General features: G+C 43.7%; 1 protein-coding gene across 3 annotated transcripts; it reads left to right on the forward strand.

The window, feature by feature from the left end:
- The first annotated feature begins 700 nt into the window (after positions 1–700).
- On the forward strand, positions 701–8,083 carry LOC121442470 (zona pellucida-binding protein 2). 3 transcript variants are annotated; one of them, XM_041644055.1, is made up of 8 exons: positions 701–912; positions 1,035–1,100; positions 2,145–2,270; positions 3,409–3,570; positions 4,115–4,333; positions 4,858–4,940; positions 6,509–6,689; positions 7,775–8,083. In XM_041644055.1, exons 1-8 carry the CDS (start codon positions 864–866, stop codon positions 7,867–7,869), a joined length of 981 nt encoding a protein of 326 aa, XP_041499989.1. In that variant the 5' UTR covers positions 701–863; the 3' UTR covers positions 7,870–8,083. The 3 variants fall into 3 exon arrangements, with proteins under 3 accessions (XP_041499989.1, XP_041499991.1, XP_041499990.1); XM_041644057.1 differs by lacking the exons at positions 701–912; positions 1,035–1,100 and adding an exon at positions 1,684–1,844; XM_041644056.1 differs by lacking the exons at positions 701–912; positions 1,035–1,100 and adding an exon at positions 1,684–1,837.
- The last annotated feature ends 10,090 nt before the right edge of the window (positions 8,084–18,173 follow it).

The following is an 18,173-nucleotide window of genomic DNA, read 5'->3' on the forward strand; positions in this document are numbered from 1 at the left end:
TCAGTGAATGAAGGTCCTGGGTTTGGTCCAGGCGTGGGGTTGTGGAGCGGACCTTTGAAAGACTGTTTCGGACCTCCCTGATATGGACTTATCTTACACCAGCTGAGGAAAAGATCATATGCTCTTGCCCTTCGATGGGGCCCATTTTCTAAAGCAAAGTTACTTCCGAGTCAATTTGCATAAGGGGGTGTCCCTCTACATCATCTCACACCCTCAGCTGAAAACTAAAGGTTCAGCTTTTCTCCACGTGGGAAGGTCTGGGAGCACCCTTTCGGGGCATTGAATGCTCTTCGAGATCTTGGTTTTGTGTGACGCTTTGACAGATCCGGCAACGCCAGTTTTATGTCAGACCAGGGAGTTCCCGAGCTGGGCCCTCGCTCTTAGGAAAGTCTCACAAACTTCTCCCTTCTTCAGCTCCCCAGACGATGGCACCCTCGGGCTACTCGGCGCCAGCAAGGTCCTAGGGACCCACTGTGTTCTCCCATCGGTTTCTTCAACCCCTCGTCTGAGGAAATCTTGAGCTCGTTTCCTCTACCCGCTCTTCACACGGCCGTGCCGAGGAGAGCTAGAGCGCAGGAACATGGCACCCCAGGCGAGGTGCTAAACGCTCGGCGGCGGCAGCGCTCTGCGACTGCGCAGGCGCCGGGAGGCGGGGCTCCCCTTCCGCGCGCTCGCCCCGCCCCTCGCGCCGAGCCGGAACACGCAGGCGCTCTCGGGCGCAGCCGCCCCCGTGGTAGCCACGGACCGGTAGGGGGAAATGCCCTCGGCGGTTTGCTTCGCTCTGTAGAGGAGCGATGGGGAGGCGTTGGGCCCGGCCTGAGGTAGGAGGAAGCCCAGCTGTCTCCGCTAGTGCCTGAGCCGTGATGCGCGCGTGGGCCCTCTTCTCCGCGGTGCTCTGGTCTCTCGTAGGAGGTGGGGCTTGGCCCGCAGGCTCCTCCCACGTCCCACCTCTTCCGCGCCTCCCTTCGCCTGCTCCCTGCGGAACCCTGGGTCCTCTAAACACTAATAACTCAGAGGTTTTCTTTCCTCCGCAGTTGGAACGCAACGTTCTTCCTTATTCAGTAAGAAAGGCTTTGTGTACGGCACGATAGAACAGCCAGGTAATAAGTGCCTCTTCCCACGCAAGGCCTGTCCCCAGAGCTGGGGATGCCGTGCACCTGCTTAGGTTCTGCCCTGGAGGGGAAAGGGAGCGAGCCGGTGTGACGTCTGCTCTGAATTCTGCAGTTTCGGGAGTTTGCAACATTTCGTCCTCAAAGCAACGCTAGTCTTATGTCCCAGTCTCCATCGTAGTTCTGGGGATCTAATCACCTCTCTTCCAAATACTCCTGCTTTGTAACGGGGAAAACCACTTAGCAGGGTGGACGTCCTTCTGGAAGGCTCTTCTCTCCTTGTGTATCAACCAGCGCTACTCATCAAGCTCCTGCTCCAGTGTTACCCTTTGTAGTTTAACTTTCCTACACTCTTCAGGAAACATTAGTGAGCCAGCTATTTTGCGATAACTTTGAGCCACTTCACTGTGTTGTGTATAGACCATTTCTACATTTAAGGCCTTTCCCTTCCCAACACCACAACTACACCGAATTGTACGATAGCCTTTATAGATTCAGACCCTGGCAATGATTGGGCCTGAAATATCTCGAGATCACGTACTGTCGCAGCTTCCACCAACTGAGTCAGTGGAGATCTCGACAGAACACCTTCCTCGTCGTGGGACAACAGGAAGCGCAAGGAAAATACCAAATTTTCAGTTTTGAAATAGTTTATCAGTCAAGCTCATATCCTCTGAACATTAACTCCACGATCCCTTCAAACAATTATTGGAGCTATTTATGAATGTGTACGTTGTAAGGCACTTACATTTTAATGGATTATCACAGAATATATAAATATATTGTTCATATATTTTTATATATATTATAAATAATATACACAATTTATATATCCCGACAAGGTATGGTTTAAAGGCTTACCATGAGAAGCAAAAATGACTTCATTCTGAATGACAACTAGCATCCAACATGTTCTGACCACTTTTTAAGTACTGAAATCCAGAAAGAATTAATTGGTATTATTGGGACAAATAAATAGGAGTGTGTTTCTTTTGTGGTATAATATAGTTACTGCAAAAATTTGTTTTGTCACAGTGAAAATATACGTAAAGTTACATCATAAAAGCCCTGTCCTTATTTGTATGGATATTAATCGTGCTAATAAAGAAATAGTGGACCCCGCCTACTTATGGATTGGGCCAAATGAAAACAAATTACAAGGTAAATTATTTTAATATATTTTAATGATGTGAACATTGTTTTTAAAAGTGCTGTCATTGTTGAAAAGAACAAATTCTAAACATTTATCAAATTTATTTTTATGTGTATTTTTTTTTGCCTACATGCATGAATGTACACTACATGCATGCCTGATGCCCTCGAAGCTCAGAAGAGGGTATTGGATCCCATGGAACTAGAGTTTACTAATGGTTGTGAACCACCATGTAGATGGCTGGGAATAGAAGCCAGGTTCTCTGAAATAAATGCTCTTGAACACTTTCCAGCTCCAATAAATTTAATTTTAACTATAATTAAATTTGCTCAACATTTAGGTAAGTTGTTATTTTTTTGACTCTATGACTTAAGTTCTTCCTATGCAAAAACTAAAGCAGATCCAAAGGATGGCACAGGCCTGTGAGCAAAACACTCAAGAGGCTGAGACAGGAGGATTACAAGTTTGAAGGTAGCCTGAACTAACCAAAGAGATAGTTTTTTATTATTTTTTTTCCTAGTGCTTGGAATTGAGTCCAGAGTCAGCCTCTTAGGCGCTCTTCCACTGAGCTGTCCTGCTATGCTCAGGCAGTGATTTTGTGCCCCACTTCCCAAAGCTATTCAACAGTTTTCATAAGCACTGAGGTTTACCCATGAAACGCCAGTGATATGAGAGATTCAGTATGTAATTTTTCATCTTAGAAGGATACCTTAGGATATCAGCATTATTCATTTGTCTTATGTAAATATATATGTATACATACATATATAAATTTACTGAATTACTGACGTGAATCTGTCAAAACTAGATACCAAGAAATAAATTAACAAAGATTTCAAAAGAGTACCCAGCTTATGTAGCGTTTCCATAGAGTAATATGACAATTAAGGGTTTTTTTTTTCTGGGTTACTGGGTGTGGTGGCACACTCCCTTAATTCCAGCACTCAGAAGGCAGAGGCAGGCAGATCTCTAAGTTCAAGGCCAGTCAGGGGCTATACAGTGAGACCCTGTTTTAATTTTTTATTGGGTTCTTGAAGTTGAAATAGTTAATTTTATTTTTTGGCATGTTTGTTTACAGTCCTGAGTTTACTGAATAATGATTAAGTTACCTGTTAAATAACCAAGTAATTTCCTCTTTCTGATTAGGGAATCGCCAAATAAATATAACAAACACAGGAAAACTGGTGGTGAAAGATTTTATAGAGTCATTATCTGGACTTTACACGTGTACTCTTTCCTATAAGACTATCAAAGCAGAAACCCAAGAGGAAACTACAATAAAGAAGAGATATGACTTTATGATCTTTGGTAATAATATATTTAATTATAATATGATAATTGTATAAGCACATGAGCCATCTCCCCAGTTCCCCAGAAACATTCTTACATTTTAAGATTTATTATGTATATTGTATGTGTGGGTTACGTGCCTGTGAGTGCAGGGACCGGCAGAGTCGCAGAGAGAGAGAGAGCGGGCATGTGCCGGCCTGGAGATGGAGTTATAAGCAGGTAGGAGCCATCTGCTGTGGGTGCTGACCCCTCAGCTCTTAACTATTGAGCTGTGTCTCCAGCTCCAATGTGTTCTCGATACTCTTAACTTGCCCGTATTGCCACCCCACAGAGGCCAGTTGTCCTAAGTAGGTAGATACCAGATGACAATGACTTTTTTCATTAAAATTATTAGTTATATGTATTTTGTAAACAGACTTATGGAGTATTCTATTAGATAAGTAAAATTCCTAAGCTGACTTGAAAGATTAATGATGTTTGATATTACATGTTTTTGATTTTTTTTTTAATAGCAGAGATTAACGCAAGGCACAATTGTTTTTCTTCTCACCTTTTCCCAAAGCCTATCGGGAGCCTGATTATTCTTATCATATGGCTGTGCGTTTTACCACGAAATCGTGTGTAGGAAGATATAATGACCTGCTCTTTCGAGTGCTAAAGAAAATCCTGGATAATTTAATCTCTGATTTGTTGTGCCATGTCATAGAACCATCATACAAGTGCCATTCTGTTAAAATTCCGGAGGGCGACTTCGTGTATGAGCTATTCATAGCCTTTCAAGGTGAAACAGTTTTACATTGATTGTATAACTTTAGTCGAAAACCATGATAAGATTGTAAAATTAACTGTCATGTAAATGCGAGAGGTCTCATAAATGACAGGTTTGAAATGTTTGCTAATCACTAATATACACTAATGGCTGCTTGTGCTTTAAACGTCAGCAGACCAGCTGTTTGCCTCCAAATACAGTATTTATGGTTTTAAGTCAGTATCATTTTATTAACATAACCTTTAACTATGCAATTTTAGGAAAGACATTTTATTGTTTTTTATTCTTGATGACTTGAGAGGGAATACCCAAACCCAATCTATTTCCATTCTCATCTTGTAGTTACTCCCACTAGCCCCCAGATGGAGTAAAGTCACAGTGCATGCTATTCAAACTGTGTGCCTAACCTTACTATTCTGGTTAGAGCTGGCTTTAACGCACATATGTCTGCATACCAACCAAAGCATGTGGGGCTTTACTGGAGTGTGTGACACTCTTTAGAAGCTGGTGTGTACCTGTCCTGTTTTTCTCTCCAGTGAATCCTTTTGCACCAGGCTGGAAAAGTGTGTGCAACAACTCTTCCGACTGTGAAGATGCCACTAACCGCAACATCCTCAAGGTGAGCCCACATCCTGATGGGAAAGCCCTTGAGTGACCTAGAAAGATTTTGGTAAATGCTTTGTCTTATTAGTAGGAGTTCAAGTCCAGTCTGGGCTACATGAAAACCTATGTCAAAAGAAAAACATTCTTAAAGAATCCATCTCAGGATGTCCTCTGACTTCCACATGCAAACCATGGTATGCACGCACCCACATATGCATATGTGGTACTCATTTGCACACAATACATGTATACATATACACACATATGAAACACAACACTACTGCTCAAGTTTTTTTTGTTGTTGTTGTTGTTGTTTGTTTGGTTTGGTTTGGTTTTGGTTTTTCAAGACAGGGTTTCTCTGTAGCTTTGGTGCCTGTCCTGGAACTTGCTCTGTAGACCAGCCTGGCCTCAAACTCACAGAGATCTACCTGCCTCTGCCTCCCGAGTGCTGGGATTAAAGGCGTGTGCCTGCTCAAGCTTTTTAAAGAATGATTTAAATTTATTCCTTCTAAATTTTTAAAATTATGTTTGTGACCCAGTGGTGGTGGTATGCACTTTAATCCCAGCACTCAGAAGACAGAGGCAGGCAGGCTGCAGAGTTGAGTTCCAGGACAGCCAGGTCTACACAGGGAAGCCTTGTCTTGAAAACAAGAACAGCCAAAAAGTGTCTTCATTCTGTCGTGTTCCCTATACCTATAGTGTACTTATAGTGTGATCTAAGAAGTCCTCTTTTAGGCTTAGTCATTATTACAACATGTCCCAGAGCCAGAATCACACAATTAGTTGTAATGCTAATTAAAGCCTTGATTTCTATTTTGCTTTGATCTTTTAAAATTTTATTTGTGTATTTTGTGTACATTAGTTTTGGCCTGCATGTATGTGTGTGTGTCATATACATGCCTAGTGCCTGAGAAGGCCAGGGAAAGTCGTAGGATCATCTGGAATTGGAGTTACAGGCAGTTGTGAACTGCCATGTGGATGCTACGAATTGAACCTAGATCCCCTGGAAGAACATACCCTTAACTGCTGTGCCATCTCTCCATCGTGACTTAGAAAGTTAGAGATCATGCTTAATTTATGTATGAAAAAACTATTATAAATAAATCAAAGCAAGCCTGTGTGTGTGTGTGTGTGTGTGTGTGTGTGTGCGTGTATGTGTGTGTGTAAGTCCATGGGGCGTGTGTAGGCTACAGTACCACTTTTCTGTCAGTCTCAGGAACACTCTCCTCCTTTGAGACAGGGTCTCTTCTTAGTTAGGCTAGACTGTCTGTCTAGCACACCCCAGGAATTCTCCTGCCTCCACCTCCCCAGCACTGGGATTACAGGCAAGGGAAGTGCTTGGCCACCTGAGCCATTCCTAAAACAAGTTTTTATAACTGTTTTCCTTAACCACTTCCTGTATAAATTAACGGTAATTAGTGAAGTCAAAGCAAGATTCACTCTAGGTTTTAACATAGATTTTTCAGGATTTCATTTAATGCATGAGCAAGAAATATTTCTGCTACATTTTATGGCCTGTGATTCATGAGGACTTTGATTATTGAATTAGTAATTGTAGTTTTCTCTGGTATTTCTAAATCTCAGGCAAGAGATCGGATAGAAGAGTTTTTCCGGAGCCAGGCATACATTTTGCACCATCACGTTAATAAAAGTATACCAGCGATGCACTTTGTGGACCACAGTTTTCAAGTAGTGCGCATAGATAACTGTCGGCCAGGCTTTGGGAAGAACGAAGGTCTGCACACCAATTGTGCTAGCTGTTGCGGTAATTATACAATATAAATTCCTAAATGTCTGTATGTTCCAGAGAAAAGGTGGACAACCCACAAGGGTTATTGAACTGGATCTTCTCATTGATCCTTTCATAGAAAAGAGAAGTAAAAAACCTTGAAAGCCCACATTTCTAAATCCCAATGCATATTTTTTGTACTGTTGTCTCTTAGTTGGCAAAGCATTTCCATAGTGTTCTGACATACAATACAGTTCTGTGCAGGACAGCCGAATGGTCCTGCCTGGGAAGCACAAAGCTAGGACACGAGGTACAAACTGCAGGCAGGCACTTATAAATGAGGCACTGAGACGGCAAAGACTGATAAAAACACAGTATTTATAGACTCTTGCCTGTAACAGGCTTTCTGAGACCACCAGCCCCCAAATGATGACGCGCAGACTTATCGTTAGTTATGAGAACTCAGCCTTATCTGATGCTCGTCCCATGACCTCTTTTAACTTATTATAACCTGTTTCTCTTCATCTATGGTTTTGCCTCAGGGCTTTTTACCTTTCTTTCATTCTGTGTGTCCTACTCCATGTCTGACTGGCTGGAGACTGCCCGGCTGGCTGGTCCCAGGCGTCTTCTTTCTCCCTCGGTCTCTTCTTTTATTCTCTCCAGAGCCTGGATTCCTCCTCCTACTTATTCTCTCTGCCCACCAACTCCACCTATCCCTCTACTGCCTAGCTATTGGCCATTCAGCTTTTTATTATACCAATCAGATGCCTTAGACAGGCAGAGCAATATAGCTTTACATTGTTAAACAAATGCAGCATAAACAAATGTAACACACCTTTACATAGTTAAGGTAACATTCTGCAACATAAACAAGTGTAACACACCTTTACATAGTTAAAGTAACATTCTGCAACATAAATATAACACATAATCAAAGTAATATTCCACAACACTCCCATTTTTAAGATTATCACATTACAAAATTTGAGGTAATCTTCACAACTTAATTGGCTAAATAGGGATAGGTATCCTATATAAAAAGGTGTAATATTGAAAATGCTTTTGTATTGTTGATATGTGAACTATAGTGACTGACGGACGGCCTGCATTTTCTCTTGCAGTGGTCTGTAGTCCTGGTACATTCAGTCCTGATGCCGATGTCACCTGTCAGATCTGTGTTTCTGTCCATACCTACGGAGCTAAGTCTTGCCCATAAACTTCAAGCCCAGAGATGAAAGCGTGGTTACTTGCCTCTGAAGGTGGAGACAGATTTGTTCCCATCTGAGAGCATCATAGACGCCTCCATACAGTAAGATCAGTAAGAGCAAGACTCTGGGAACGTGCGTTTAGAACAACAGAAGAGCGCTGACGTGGCACCGCTAAGAAGGGTTTGATTCAGTACCGCCTGTGTGCGAGAGGAAGTTAGTATTAGTGGATGCTTGAAATGAAATATGTTCTGTTGTCTATAAACTAAAACGTACTTTGTACCTGGTATTAAGGTCAAAAAGAGAAGTGAAGTATAATAAAACATTTCTATTTTCCATATATTAATTTGTTTGAAATTACTTCTATCAAGACATGTATAATACATATTTTAATTTTGTTTTTTAATGCCAGGCAGTGATGGAGCACGTCTTTAATACCAGCACTCTGGAGGCAGAGGCAGGTGGATCTGTGAGTTAGAGACCAGCCTGGAATACAGAGCTGGTTCCAGGAGGGAGGGAGGGAGAGGAGAGAGATGAGGAGAGAGAGCTCTGAAAATCTAAAAATCTCAGTTTGAGCTCTTCCCTCTTACCAGCCTCATTTTTCTGCCTCCTGGACAAACTACATTCATTCCTCATGTGTAGAACCCCTCCCTCTCTTTCCTCCTCCCCTCCCTTCATCCCTTCCTTCCTTTCCTTTGTGTGTATGTGTTTTGGAGACACCAGCCTACTCTTAGCCCATGCTAGCCTTGAAGTCCTTGTTGTTGCTGCCTGGGCCTTCTGGTTGCTGAGGTTACAGTCACAGCCACCACACCCGCTCTCCCTTCTGCTCTTCGCGCGTTGACTTAGAATCATGCGTCCACCCATCGCTTTCTTCCTTGTCCCCCTCCCATTGCTGATTTTATCAAGCATCACACTCTTTTATACTTTAAAGCTTCATCCTTGTAAAATGTAATAAACATCGTCGCTGGCTGTGGTAGTCCACACCTGTAATCCCAGCACTCGAGAGGCACAGGCAGGAAGGTTGCAGCGAGGCTGAGGCCAATTTGGGCTACACAGCGAGTTGCAGGCCAGCCTGTGATTCCTGTAATTCCTATTACTCGACTTTACCTACTTAAACATGACCTTGGCAATCTTTACTTTGTCTCTTGTGATGTTATATGATCTTTTGAGATATGGTCTTCTGTAGCCAAAGCTAGCTTCGACTTGTTACTAAAGATAACTTTGATTTCCTAAGCCTCTTTTCCTCTATCTCCCAAGTCCTGGGGTTGCAGGCCTGAATCTGCCTACTTAGAGAGTTATAATGAATTAAATTAGCTACTGAGTCTGCATCTAGAAGTCAACTTTTGGTTCCCTTGCTCACTATTATTTTGAGCTTTGAAATTGTTTCCTGGTGGCTTACTGGGTCACACTCCCCCACCCATAACACCCTAATCCAAAATAACCCATATAGATATAATACAGCAAAATAGGAAGGGCGTGTTGGATGGTAAAACAGAAATTAAGTTCAGTGACTGTCCAGGTCCTGAAATGGCAACAAAGTTACATCTTCACATTATTCAATAAAAACAAATACTGTCACTTCATCCTCACAGTGTAGTGTTGGGAAAGTCCCAGCCCTCTTTCATCTTGAGTCTATCATAGAAGTCAAATGTCACCTAACTGTTATCTACCAAATATCACGGTTAAATGTTTTGTGCTTTGTACTGCTACAAGGGTATTTTCCAACATTAGTAGATTATTAATGAGGAACATTTGGATCCCATTTGTTTGGTCTAATATCCATCTGACTTCTGCAGTGTGGAAAGGCTTCAGTTTTAAATGTGAGAGTCTTGCCTTTCTGACTTGTGGGTGCTTTTGCTTGAAACTGTTAGTGCATTTACTGTATAGTTCAAATAATATACTTTAGTAATAATTCTCCAGCCATATGCAAAATACCATTGAAGTAAAAGAAAATTATTGATCATACAAACTTTGAAGAACAACATTTCAGGCTAGAGAGATAGCTCAACTGCTCTTGGAGAGGACCCCTGTTCAAGTCCCAGCACCCACATGGTAGCGCACAGCCATCCTTAATTCCAGTTTCAGGAAGTGATGGACAGCATGGTGGTCTGCATAATGCCAGCCCATATCAAGCTCCTATAACCAGGACTGGAGGTGCCTAGTAACCTAAATGACCCTTACAGCCAGGGGCTCCCCAGGCTCCCACAACCTAATAGTCTAAACGATCCTTACATTATCTGTGTAGCCAGGGGCTCCCCCAGGCTCTCACAACAGGATCAGAGATGGCTAACAGCTCAAATGACCTCTATATCATCTGTACGGCCAATACCAAGCCAGATCCTGCCCTAGGCCCTTAAGTTAGTATACACAGGTAGCCTATCTGGTAGCCTATCTCCATCTTCTTGAAAGAAATGGCATATACCTGAGTTGATTTTGATGTAATTATGCTTTCTTGTGCAATGAGGATTATATTACACAAGGAACCTTTTTTCCCCCAAATTATGCTGTTTCAATATACTGGCAATACTGCCTGGTATCAGACTTTCTGAAGTCTTGTATTTTTATTTATTTATTTTGTTTTATGTGTATTGGTTTTTTGCTTGCACGTATGTCTGTGTAAGGGTGTGCAATCCCTTGGAACTGGAGTTATAGACAGTTGTGAGCTGCCATGTGGGTGCTGAGAATTGAACCCAGGTCCTCTGGAAGAGCAGCCAGTGTTCTTAACCTCCGAGCCATTTTTCCAGCCCCCTCCCTGAAGTCTTAATCCAGGTTGATGAAGTCAGTCTGAACTAAGTTTTCATCTCACCTCTTCACGACAGGTTATTTCCATGATGAAACCCCATGACCAAGAGCAACTTGAGGAGGAAAGGGTTTATTTCACTCACAGTTCCATGTAATAGTTCATCATTAAAAGAATCAAAAGCAGGGCAGGAACCTGGAGGCAGAAGCTGATGCAGAGGCCACGGAGGGGTGCTGCTTACTGGCTTGCTCCGGTTGTTTGCTCAGCCTGCTTTCTTTTTTTTTTTTTTTAATATTTATTTATATACTTATTATGTATTCAACATTCTGTTTGTGTGTATGCCTGCAGGCCAGAAGAGGGCACCAGACCTCATTACAGATGGTTGTGAGCCACCATGTGGTTGCTGGGAATTGAACTCAGGGACCTTTGGAAGAGCAGGCAATGCTCTTAACCACTGAGCCATCTCTCCAGCCCGTTGGCCTGCTTTCTTTTAGAACCCATTACCACCAGCCCACAATGGGCTGAGCCCTGCCATAGCAATCACTGGTTAAGGAAATGCCCTACAGACTTGCCTACAGCCTGATCTTAGGGCGGCATTTTCTCAGCTGAGACTCCCTCCTCTCCGATGACTCTAGCTTGTGTCAAGTTGTCCTAAAGCGAGCCAGCACATCCAGTAAACACTGAGCTACCTACCGTCAAAGTAAAGGCAACTCTTCTATGTATAAACCAAACTCATATTCAAGTTGGTTGTACCAGCTTGCATTGCATGAAAGTTCTTGCGGGCCCCTGACTTAGGGGCTGCCAGTCTGTGGTGGTAGGGAAGGTGGAGCAGTTGGGGTAGCCCCACCCACGGCAGCAGAAGTTTGCTAAGTGACCTGTGTACATCTTGTGGGATCTGGAAGCAGAGCTAAGCTGTCGCCCTGAAGACCTACCCTGTGTGACCTGTGTCAGGACCTAGGCCCTCCATCCCAGTACTTCTACAACCTCCAAAACAATGCTTCCAACTGGAGGAGGTTTCCAAACACATGAACGTACGGGACATTTTACATAGACACTGTAAAAATAGTGCTGTTGAAATCACTCACCTCTTTCTCTGTGGTTCATTCTTTTGTTACCGAATGGTTCGAGCCCCTTCACGTCCCGGATGGCGGTCTCCAAAAGGTGCCTCTGTTTGAGTAGCGTCTCTCACTCTGTGCTGCCTCTACCCCACTTGTGATATATTTTCGATGAAACTGAAGTTTTGATGTTACTGTAATTACAGTTTGGCCTTTTACAGGTTGAATCAGAGTGCTTCTGGAGTGAATACTGTGTAAAGGGCTGGGCTTTCAACAATTCCTCTGGGGTTGTCCCATTGTCCTGGCACTAGCCTTTCCCACTAATTCTTGGTCATTACTCTCTCATGTATCAGATGTCCTTGTACACATGGGATCCATTCCGGAGGCATCTCATCTGCTTTTGTTTTTGTCTACAGCAGCTCCAACATCACACTGAAGTGTTACAGGTTTTATAATCAGTCTTTAATCTAGGGGAACAAGTTTTTCTACCTTGTTCTTTTTGAAGAATATTGTGGCTGGGGTTGGAGGGATGACTCAGCTGTTATGAGCACTTACTGCTCTTGCAGAAGACCTGGGTTTGGTTCGAAGTACCCACATCAGGCAGCCCACAACCTCCTGTAACACCGGTACCAGGGAATGCAACACCCTCTTCTGGCCTCCTTAGGTACTGCACGCACATGATGCACCTGAGCTCATGCAGGCACGCACACACACACACACACACACACACACACACACACACACACACATACAAAAATAAAAGTAAATCAATAAATAAGCAGTATTCTTTTTTAATATTGTGGCTGGTTTTAATCCTTTGCATTTTCAGACCAGACAGGCAACCGTTGGGATTGTACTGATCTGAAGTTACTGTGAGAAAAGTCAATATTTTCACGATATTGTGTCTTCTAATTCTTCTGTATTGTATTTATCTTTTGTTTAATCTTCTCTAAGATCTCTCATATTAACAAGGGAGTAGAGCCCTCTTATACCCTTTGCCTAATACTTTCCGAAGTATTTCATATTGTACAAATTTCATTTTGCATTTATTGGTGTTCTGTCTAGGAAATATTGATTGTATCAAAATACTGTCTTTTCTTTTCATAATTCGTCTGTAAATCTGCAGTTTTGATGCATATATTTGATCATCTCGTCGCAGTACGGTGCTCTCTTCTGCCTTCTCCTTTCACGAGTCTCACCTGCCTGGCCTCTTGCCCTTGCTGTCCTGGTCTTGCTGGCTCTCCTGTACAGTGTGAGGAGGAGCCAGTGTGAGTGTGCATGCTCATCCTGCCAGACCCAGAGAGAACGCACATAAACATTTCCTCTGTGGTGGCTTAGCTTACTGTGTGTTTCCGTGTACTCTGATCGGGTTAAAGCAGTACCTGTGTGTTCCTGGTCTTCTAGGAAATGAGTACATACTGAATTTTACAGAGTGCTTTTTCATTTCCATTGAAACAATCACATCATTTTCCTTCTTAAATTTCTTTCCTTGGTTTATTTTGTTTGTTTGGAGACAGAGTCTCTCCGTGTAGCCCCAGCTGGCCTGGTATTTGCTGAAATCCTCCAGCCTGCATCCTGAGAGCTGGGACTATAGGAATGAACAACCATGCCCAGTTAAAATTGTAAATGGGCTAAAAATCTGAAATGTAAACCAGATTGAAACCTCAGATTAGCAAGGATAGATCCTTTTTATTGCTTGTTTTGGTTTTTTCTGCTTTTTCCTCTAAGCTAGTGAGGAAGGTTGACCTGCATCTTCCCTTGACCACACTTGTTAGACTGCTATTACTGAGTCTTCACTCAATCTTCCACCACCTTTGAGGCAGGATCTCTCAGTCAAACCTAGAGCTAATGGATATGGCTGCTCTCGATAACCAGCTTACTCCAGGTTCCCCTTCCGAGGCTGCAATCCGGGTGGTCACCACACCTGAAATAGCATTTGCTTGGCTTCTGGAGATCCGGATTCCAGCCCTACTGCTTGCTTACGTGGTAAGTGCTTTAATTACTGACCCAGCTCTCCAGGCTATAGCCCTGATTTTTTTTTCTAATATAAATAATTAAGGCAGTTCATATTTTTCTGTTTTAAAAACTGGTTTTCGCCTACCCCCACAGATTTTATATGTATATTTTAGTACCATTGAGTACAAAACCCAAAAAACTTGTAATTTATATTAGGATTTTCCCTTGGCTTGTATTTTACTTAAAGTATGTGCCATCCCTGTTGGGGAGACTTCCCCAAACTAGAAACCCTAGGTTCACCCGAGGCAAAGTCTGAGTCCAATGGTCACCTTGAAGGGAGACAGAGCTAGCACATTCTCCAGTGCAGGTCCTGTTTGTATGCACATGTGTGTGTGTGTGTGTGTGAGTATGTAAGTATGTGTGAAAGTGTGTATGCACACATCCATGTGCACGTGTATCTATGAGTGTGTGTGTACAAGTGTGTGCATGTATATTTATGTATGTGTGAGTGAGCACACATGTGTATGTGTGTGCTTGAATTTGTTTTGGTTTTGGGGGGGGGGGCAGAGTCTATGTAGCCCTGGCTATCCTGGAGCTAGCTATGTAGACCAGGCTGGCCTTGAACTCAGAGAGATCCTCCTGCCTCTGTCTCCCTAGTGCTGGAATTAAAGGTGTGTGCCTCTTTGTCCAGCCTATTTTCATATTTCCATTTTCTGTATCTCATTTGTCTTTACAGCTGCACGAACCCCATAGGATGTATGTACCACATTTTCTTTATGTTAGGTATTTTGGTATTTTCTTAGACGAGCCTCTCTGCCTACACAAATAATCCCAATCAGACCGAATTAAAGATGCCCATGTTTAATGGAATGCTCCCAGGTGGCCCTGGGGAAACATAGAGAGGGGAAGAGAGGAGACCACACATTCATTCTCTGGGGGCAGCTTACATAGCCTGTGGGGGTGTTCCTGACCTTCCCTGGGGAGGGGTTAACCATTTGGCCAGATTTCTCTGAGGTGGAGTTTGAACTAAGGCAACTTCCCAGGGGAGGAAGCTTGGAATGGAGTTTTCCACCCAACATTCCAAAAATGAATACCAGGGGGCTGGGGTGAAGCCCCTGACTAAATATGCCAGGCTCTTTGTATAAAGGGGTACCAGGGTTTTGTATAAAGAGGTGGTGCTTCCGACCAAACACTTTACCCATCCATGTACTGATGGACATGTAGGCTCCCTCCACTGCTTAGGTGCTGTGAAGAATTGAGCAGCAAACATGGATGTGCACGCGCCTGTGTGATGTGTCTGTGGGCTTAGAGCCCTTCAGATACAGACTCAAAGATGATGTAGCCGAGCCATATGGTTCTGGAACATTTTAGATTTTTGACAGACCTCCACAGTGCCTTTCCCTCCCTCCATCAGTGACCATAGTTTTTTTTCTTCCTTCACACTGCCACCAGCATTTCTTGTCATTTGTTTCTTGATGCTAGCCACTCTAACTGGGGCGAGAGGGACTGAAGAAGCAGTTTTAATTTGCATTTCCCTGGTTGTTAGGGCTGTTGAATACTTCTCAAGCATTGTGTTTCTTCTTTTAAGAATTGTACTAATGGGGCTGGAGAGATGGCTCAGAGTTTAAGAGCACTGTCTGTTGTCCTTCCAGAGGTCCTGAGTTCAATTCCCAGCAACCACATGGTGGCTCACATCCATCTGATCTGGTGCCCTCTTCTGGCCTGCAGGGATACATGCAAGCAGAACACTGAATACATAATAAACTAATAAATAATAAATAAAAATTAAAAAAATTGTACTCATGGCTCAGCGATGGTGGCACAGGCCTTTAATTCCAGCACTCGGGAAGCAGAGGCAGGGGATCTCTGTGAGTTTGAGGCCAAAACTTTTGTCTTGAAAAAACAAAAAACCAAACAACAACAACAAAAAAAAAAAACTGTTGGGGCTGGAGAGATGGCTCAGCGGTTAAGAGCACTGACTGCTCTTCCTGATGACCTGAGTTCCATTCCCAGCAACTACATGGTGGCTCACAACCATCTGCAATGAGATTTGGTACCCTCTTCTGCTGAGTCTTAATAATAAATAAGTCTTAATAAATAAGAAAAAAATTTTAAAAATTGTTTTCATTTCATTAGCCCGACAGGTTGGGGGATCCTAGGTCTCTGGTGTTGAGCTTCTGCAGTTCTTCTAGAACACCTGTGATGAAAACAACATTCTCTTGCCACTCCTCTGCACCCTCCGGCCCACACCACCCAGCTTGCATTGCTTTCTAGATCCCAAATAAGTGTTTAAACTTCTTTTCTGTTGCTAATGTTATACCCACATCATGAGCCCCCCAGAGACCACCAAGAGTCCCAGTTCCTATGTAAAAGCAAAGAGCCTTTATTGCAGGCTCAAACATGGGCTCTCCATCCGTTCCAACACAACAGTTGAATCAGGGAGAGCCCTGAGCTCAGCTATGGCAGGGTTTTTAAGGGGTAAAGGGTAGGAGATTCAGATAGGGGTTGAACTCCTGATTGGGCAGGAGTGGGGCAACAGTCTTGTCAAACAGGGATTGGTACTACATTGCTGCAAGGAAAATTCTAACCTATATACAAGTTATATAAGCTATTCTTAATGTTCTGGAGCATCTAGTACTTGTTTGTCTCAATTCTGATTGGTCACAGTTTGCGTTTTTTCCTGGTTATTTTGAGGGTGGAGCCTAGTCCCAGTATTATTAGTCTGCAGCCCATCATGGCTCCACTAATGTTAAGTTAGGCCTCTTTAGCCAGTTTTTTTTTCCTATTGCTTTGTGAGTTTGGTTTGTTTTATTTTTGTCTTTTTAAAAAATATTTTATTTATTTATTTATTTATTTATTTATTTATTTATTATGTGTACAATATTCTGTCTGCGTATATGCCTGTAGGTCAGAAGAGGGCACCAGACCTCATTACAGATAGTTGTGAGCCACCATGTGGTTGCTGGGAATTGAACTCAGGACCTTTGGAAGAGCAGGCAATGCTCTTAACCGCTGAGCCATCTCTCCAGCCCTGTTTTTGTCTTTTGAGATGTGATCTCATGTAGCCCTGGCTGGCCTCAAAATTCCCAAAGTGGCAGACACGATTGTGATGGCTGTTCTTGGTTGTCAAGTTAGTTAATCTGAAACTAAATAAAACCCAAATGGCTGGATATACCTGTGACGGATTTTTGTTCTTTTTTATTATTTTCATTGAGCTATACATTTTTCCCCACTCCTCTCCCTTCCTCTCCTCTCTCCTTCTACCATCTCCAGGGGCCCCCATGCTCCCAGTTTACCCAGGAGATCTTATCTTTATCTCCTTCCTATGTAGATCCATGTATGCCTCTTAGGGTCCTCTCTGTTATCTAGGTTCTCCGGGGTTGTGGATTGTAGGCTGGTTTTCTTTGCTTTATGTCTAAAAACCACTTATGAGTGAATACATGTGATATTTGTCTTTCTGGGTGTAAGTTGGATTTTTTTCTTAATTAAAGCATCTGAAGTGGAAAGACACATTTCTAACCCAGATCTTTTGAGGTGGTAAATCCACCTTTAATCTGGGCTACATCTTCTGCTGGCAGCCTATATTAAGGACACGGAAGGAGGAAGCTTGGTCTCTCTGCCTGCTTGCTCTTGCTGGCAGGTCCATCCCTTCACTGGCATGACAGTCTACTGTGAGATCCCGGCATATACTGGAGACCAGACATCCAGCCTCGGGAACCGAGTGACTGCTGGATTCTTGGACTTTCTGTTGACAGACAGCCATTGCTGGACTTACTGGACCACAGCCTGTAAGCCATTCTAATAAACCCCCTTTCTATATATAAAATGAATGAATATTTGTATATTCATCCGTCAGTTCTGATCCTCTGAGCACCTGACGTGTACAATGGCCTTGGACTCCTGGCCGCCCCTTCCCCTCCTGATCCTCTCCTACTGATCTTCCCCTCCCCTCCTGATCTTCCCCTCCCCTCCTGATCCTCCCCTCCTGATCTTCCCCTCCCCTCCTGATCCTCTCCTCCTGATCCTCCCCTACTGATCTTCCCCCCCTACTGATCTTCCCCTCCCCTCCTGATCTTCCCCTCCCCTCCTGATCTTCCCCTCCCCTCCTGATCCTCTCCTCCTGATCCTCCCCTCCTGATCTTCCCCTCTCCTCCTGATCCTCCCCTCCTGATCCTCCCCTCCTGATCTTCCCCTCCCCTCCTGATCCTCCCCTCCTGATCTTCCCCTCCCCTCCTGATCTTCCCCTCCCCTCCTGATCCTCCCCTCCCCTCCTGATCCTTCCCTCTTGGCCCTCCCCTCTCCTCCTGATCCTCCCCTCCCCTCTTGGCCCTCCCCTCCCCTCCTGATCCTCCCCTCCCCTCCTGACCCTATCCTCCCCTCCTGAATGCTGGGGTCATAGGTGTGTGTCACCACTCCTAGCCTGTTCCTTTTTCTGCCATCTAATGAGATTTCTAGAGGAGGAGGAGGACTGGGGTGTGGCTCAGTGTCACGGGCGTTTGTCTAGTGGTAGTAAAGACCTTGGCTTTGAAACCAGCCATGCCAAAAGGAAGAAATGATAGAAGAC

Source organism: Microtus oregoni, unplaced genomic scaffold (genome assembly GCF_018167655.1).
Source record: "Microtus oregoni isolate MIOR12 unplaced genomic scaffold, Mior012 000091F_ref0000469, whole genome shotgun sequence".
Taxonomy (NCBI): domain Eukaryota; kingdom Metazoa; phylum Chordata; class Mammalia; order Rodentia; family Cricetidae; genus Microtus; species Microtus oregoni.

Coding starts and splice junctions, on each gene's coding strand:
- LOC121442470 (XM_041644055.1), top strand. CDS start 864: ATGCGCGCGTGGGCCCTCTTCTCCGCGGTGCTCTGGTCTCTCGTAGGA. Junction 4,334..4,857: donor GCTATTCATAGCCTTTCAAG/GTGAAACAGTTT, acceptor TTTTCTCTCCAG/TGAATCCTTTTGCACCAGGC. Junction 4,941..6,508: donor CTAACCGCAACATCCTCAAG/GTGAGCCCACAT, acceptor TCTAAATCTCAG/GCAAGAGATCGGATAGAAGA.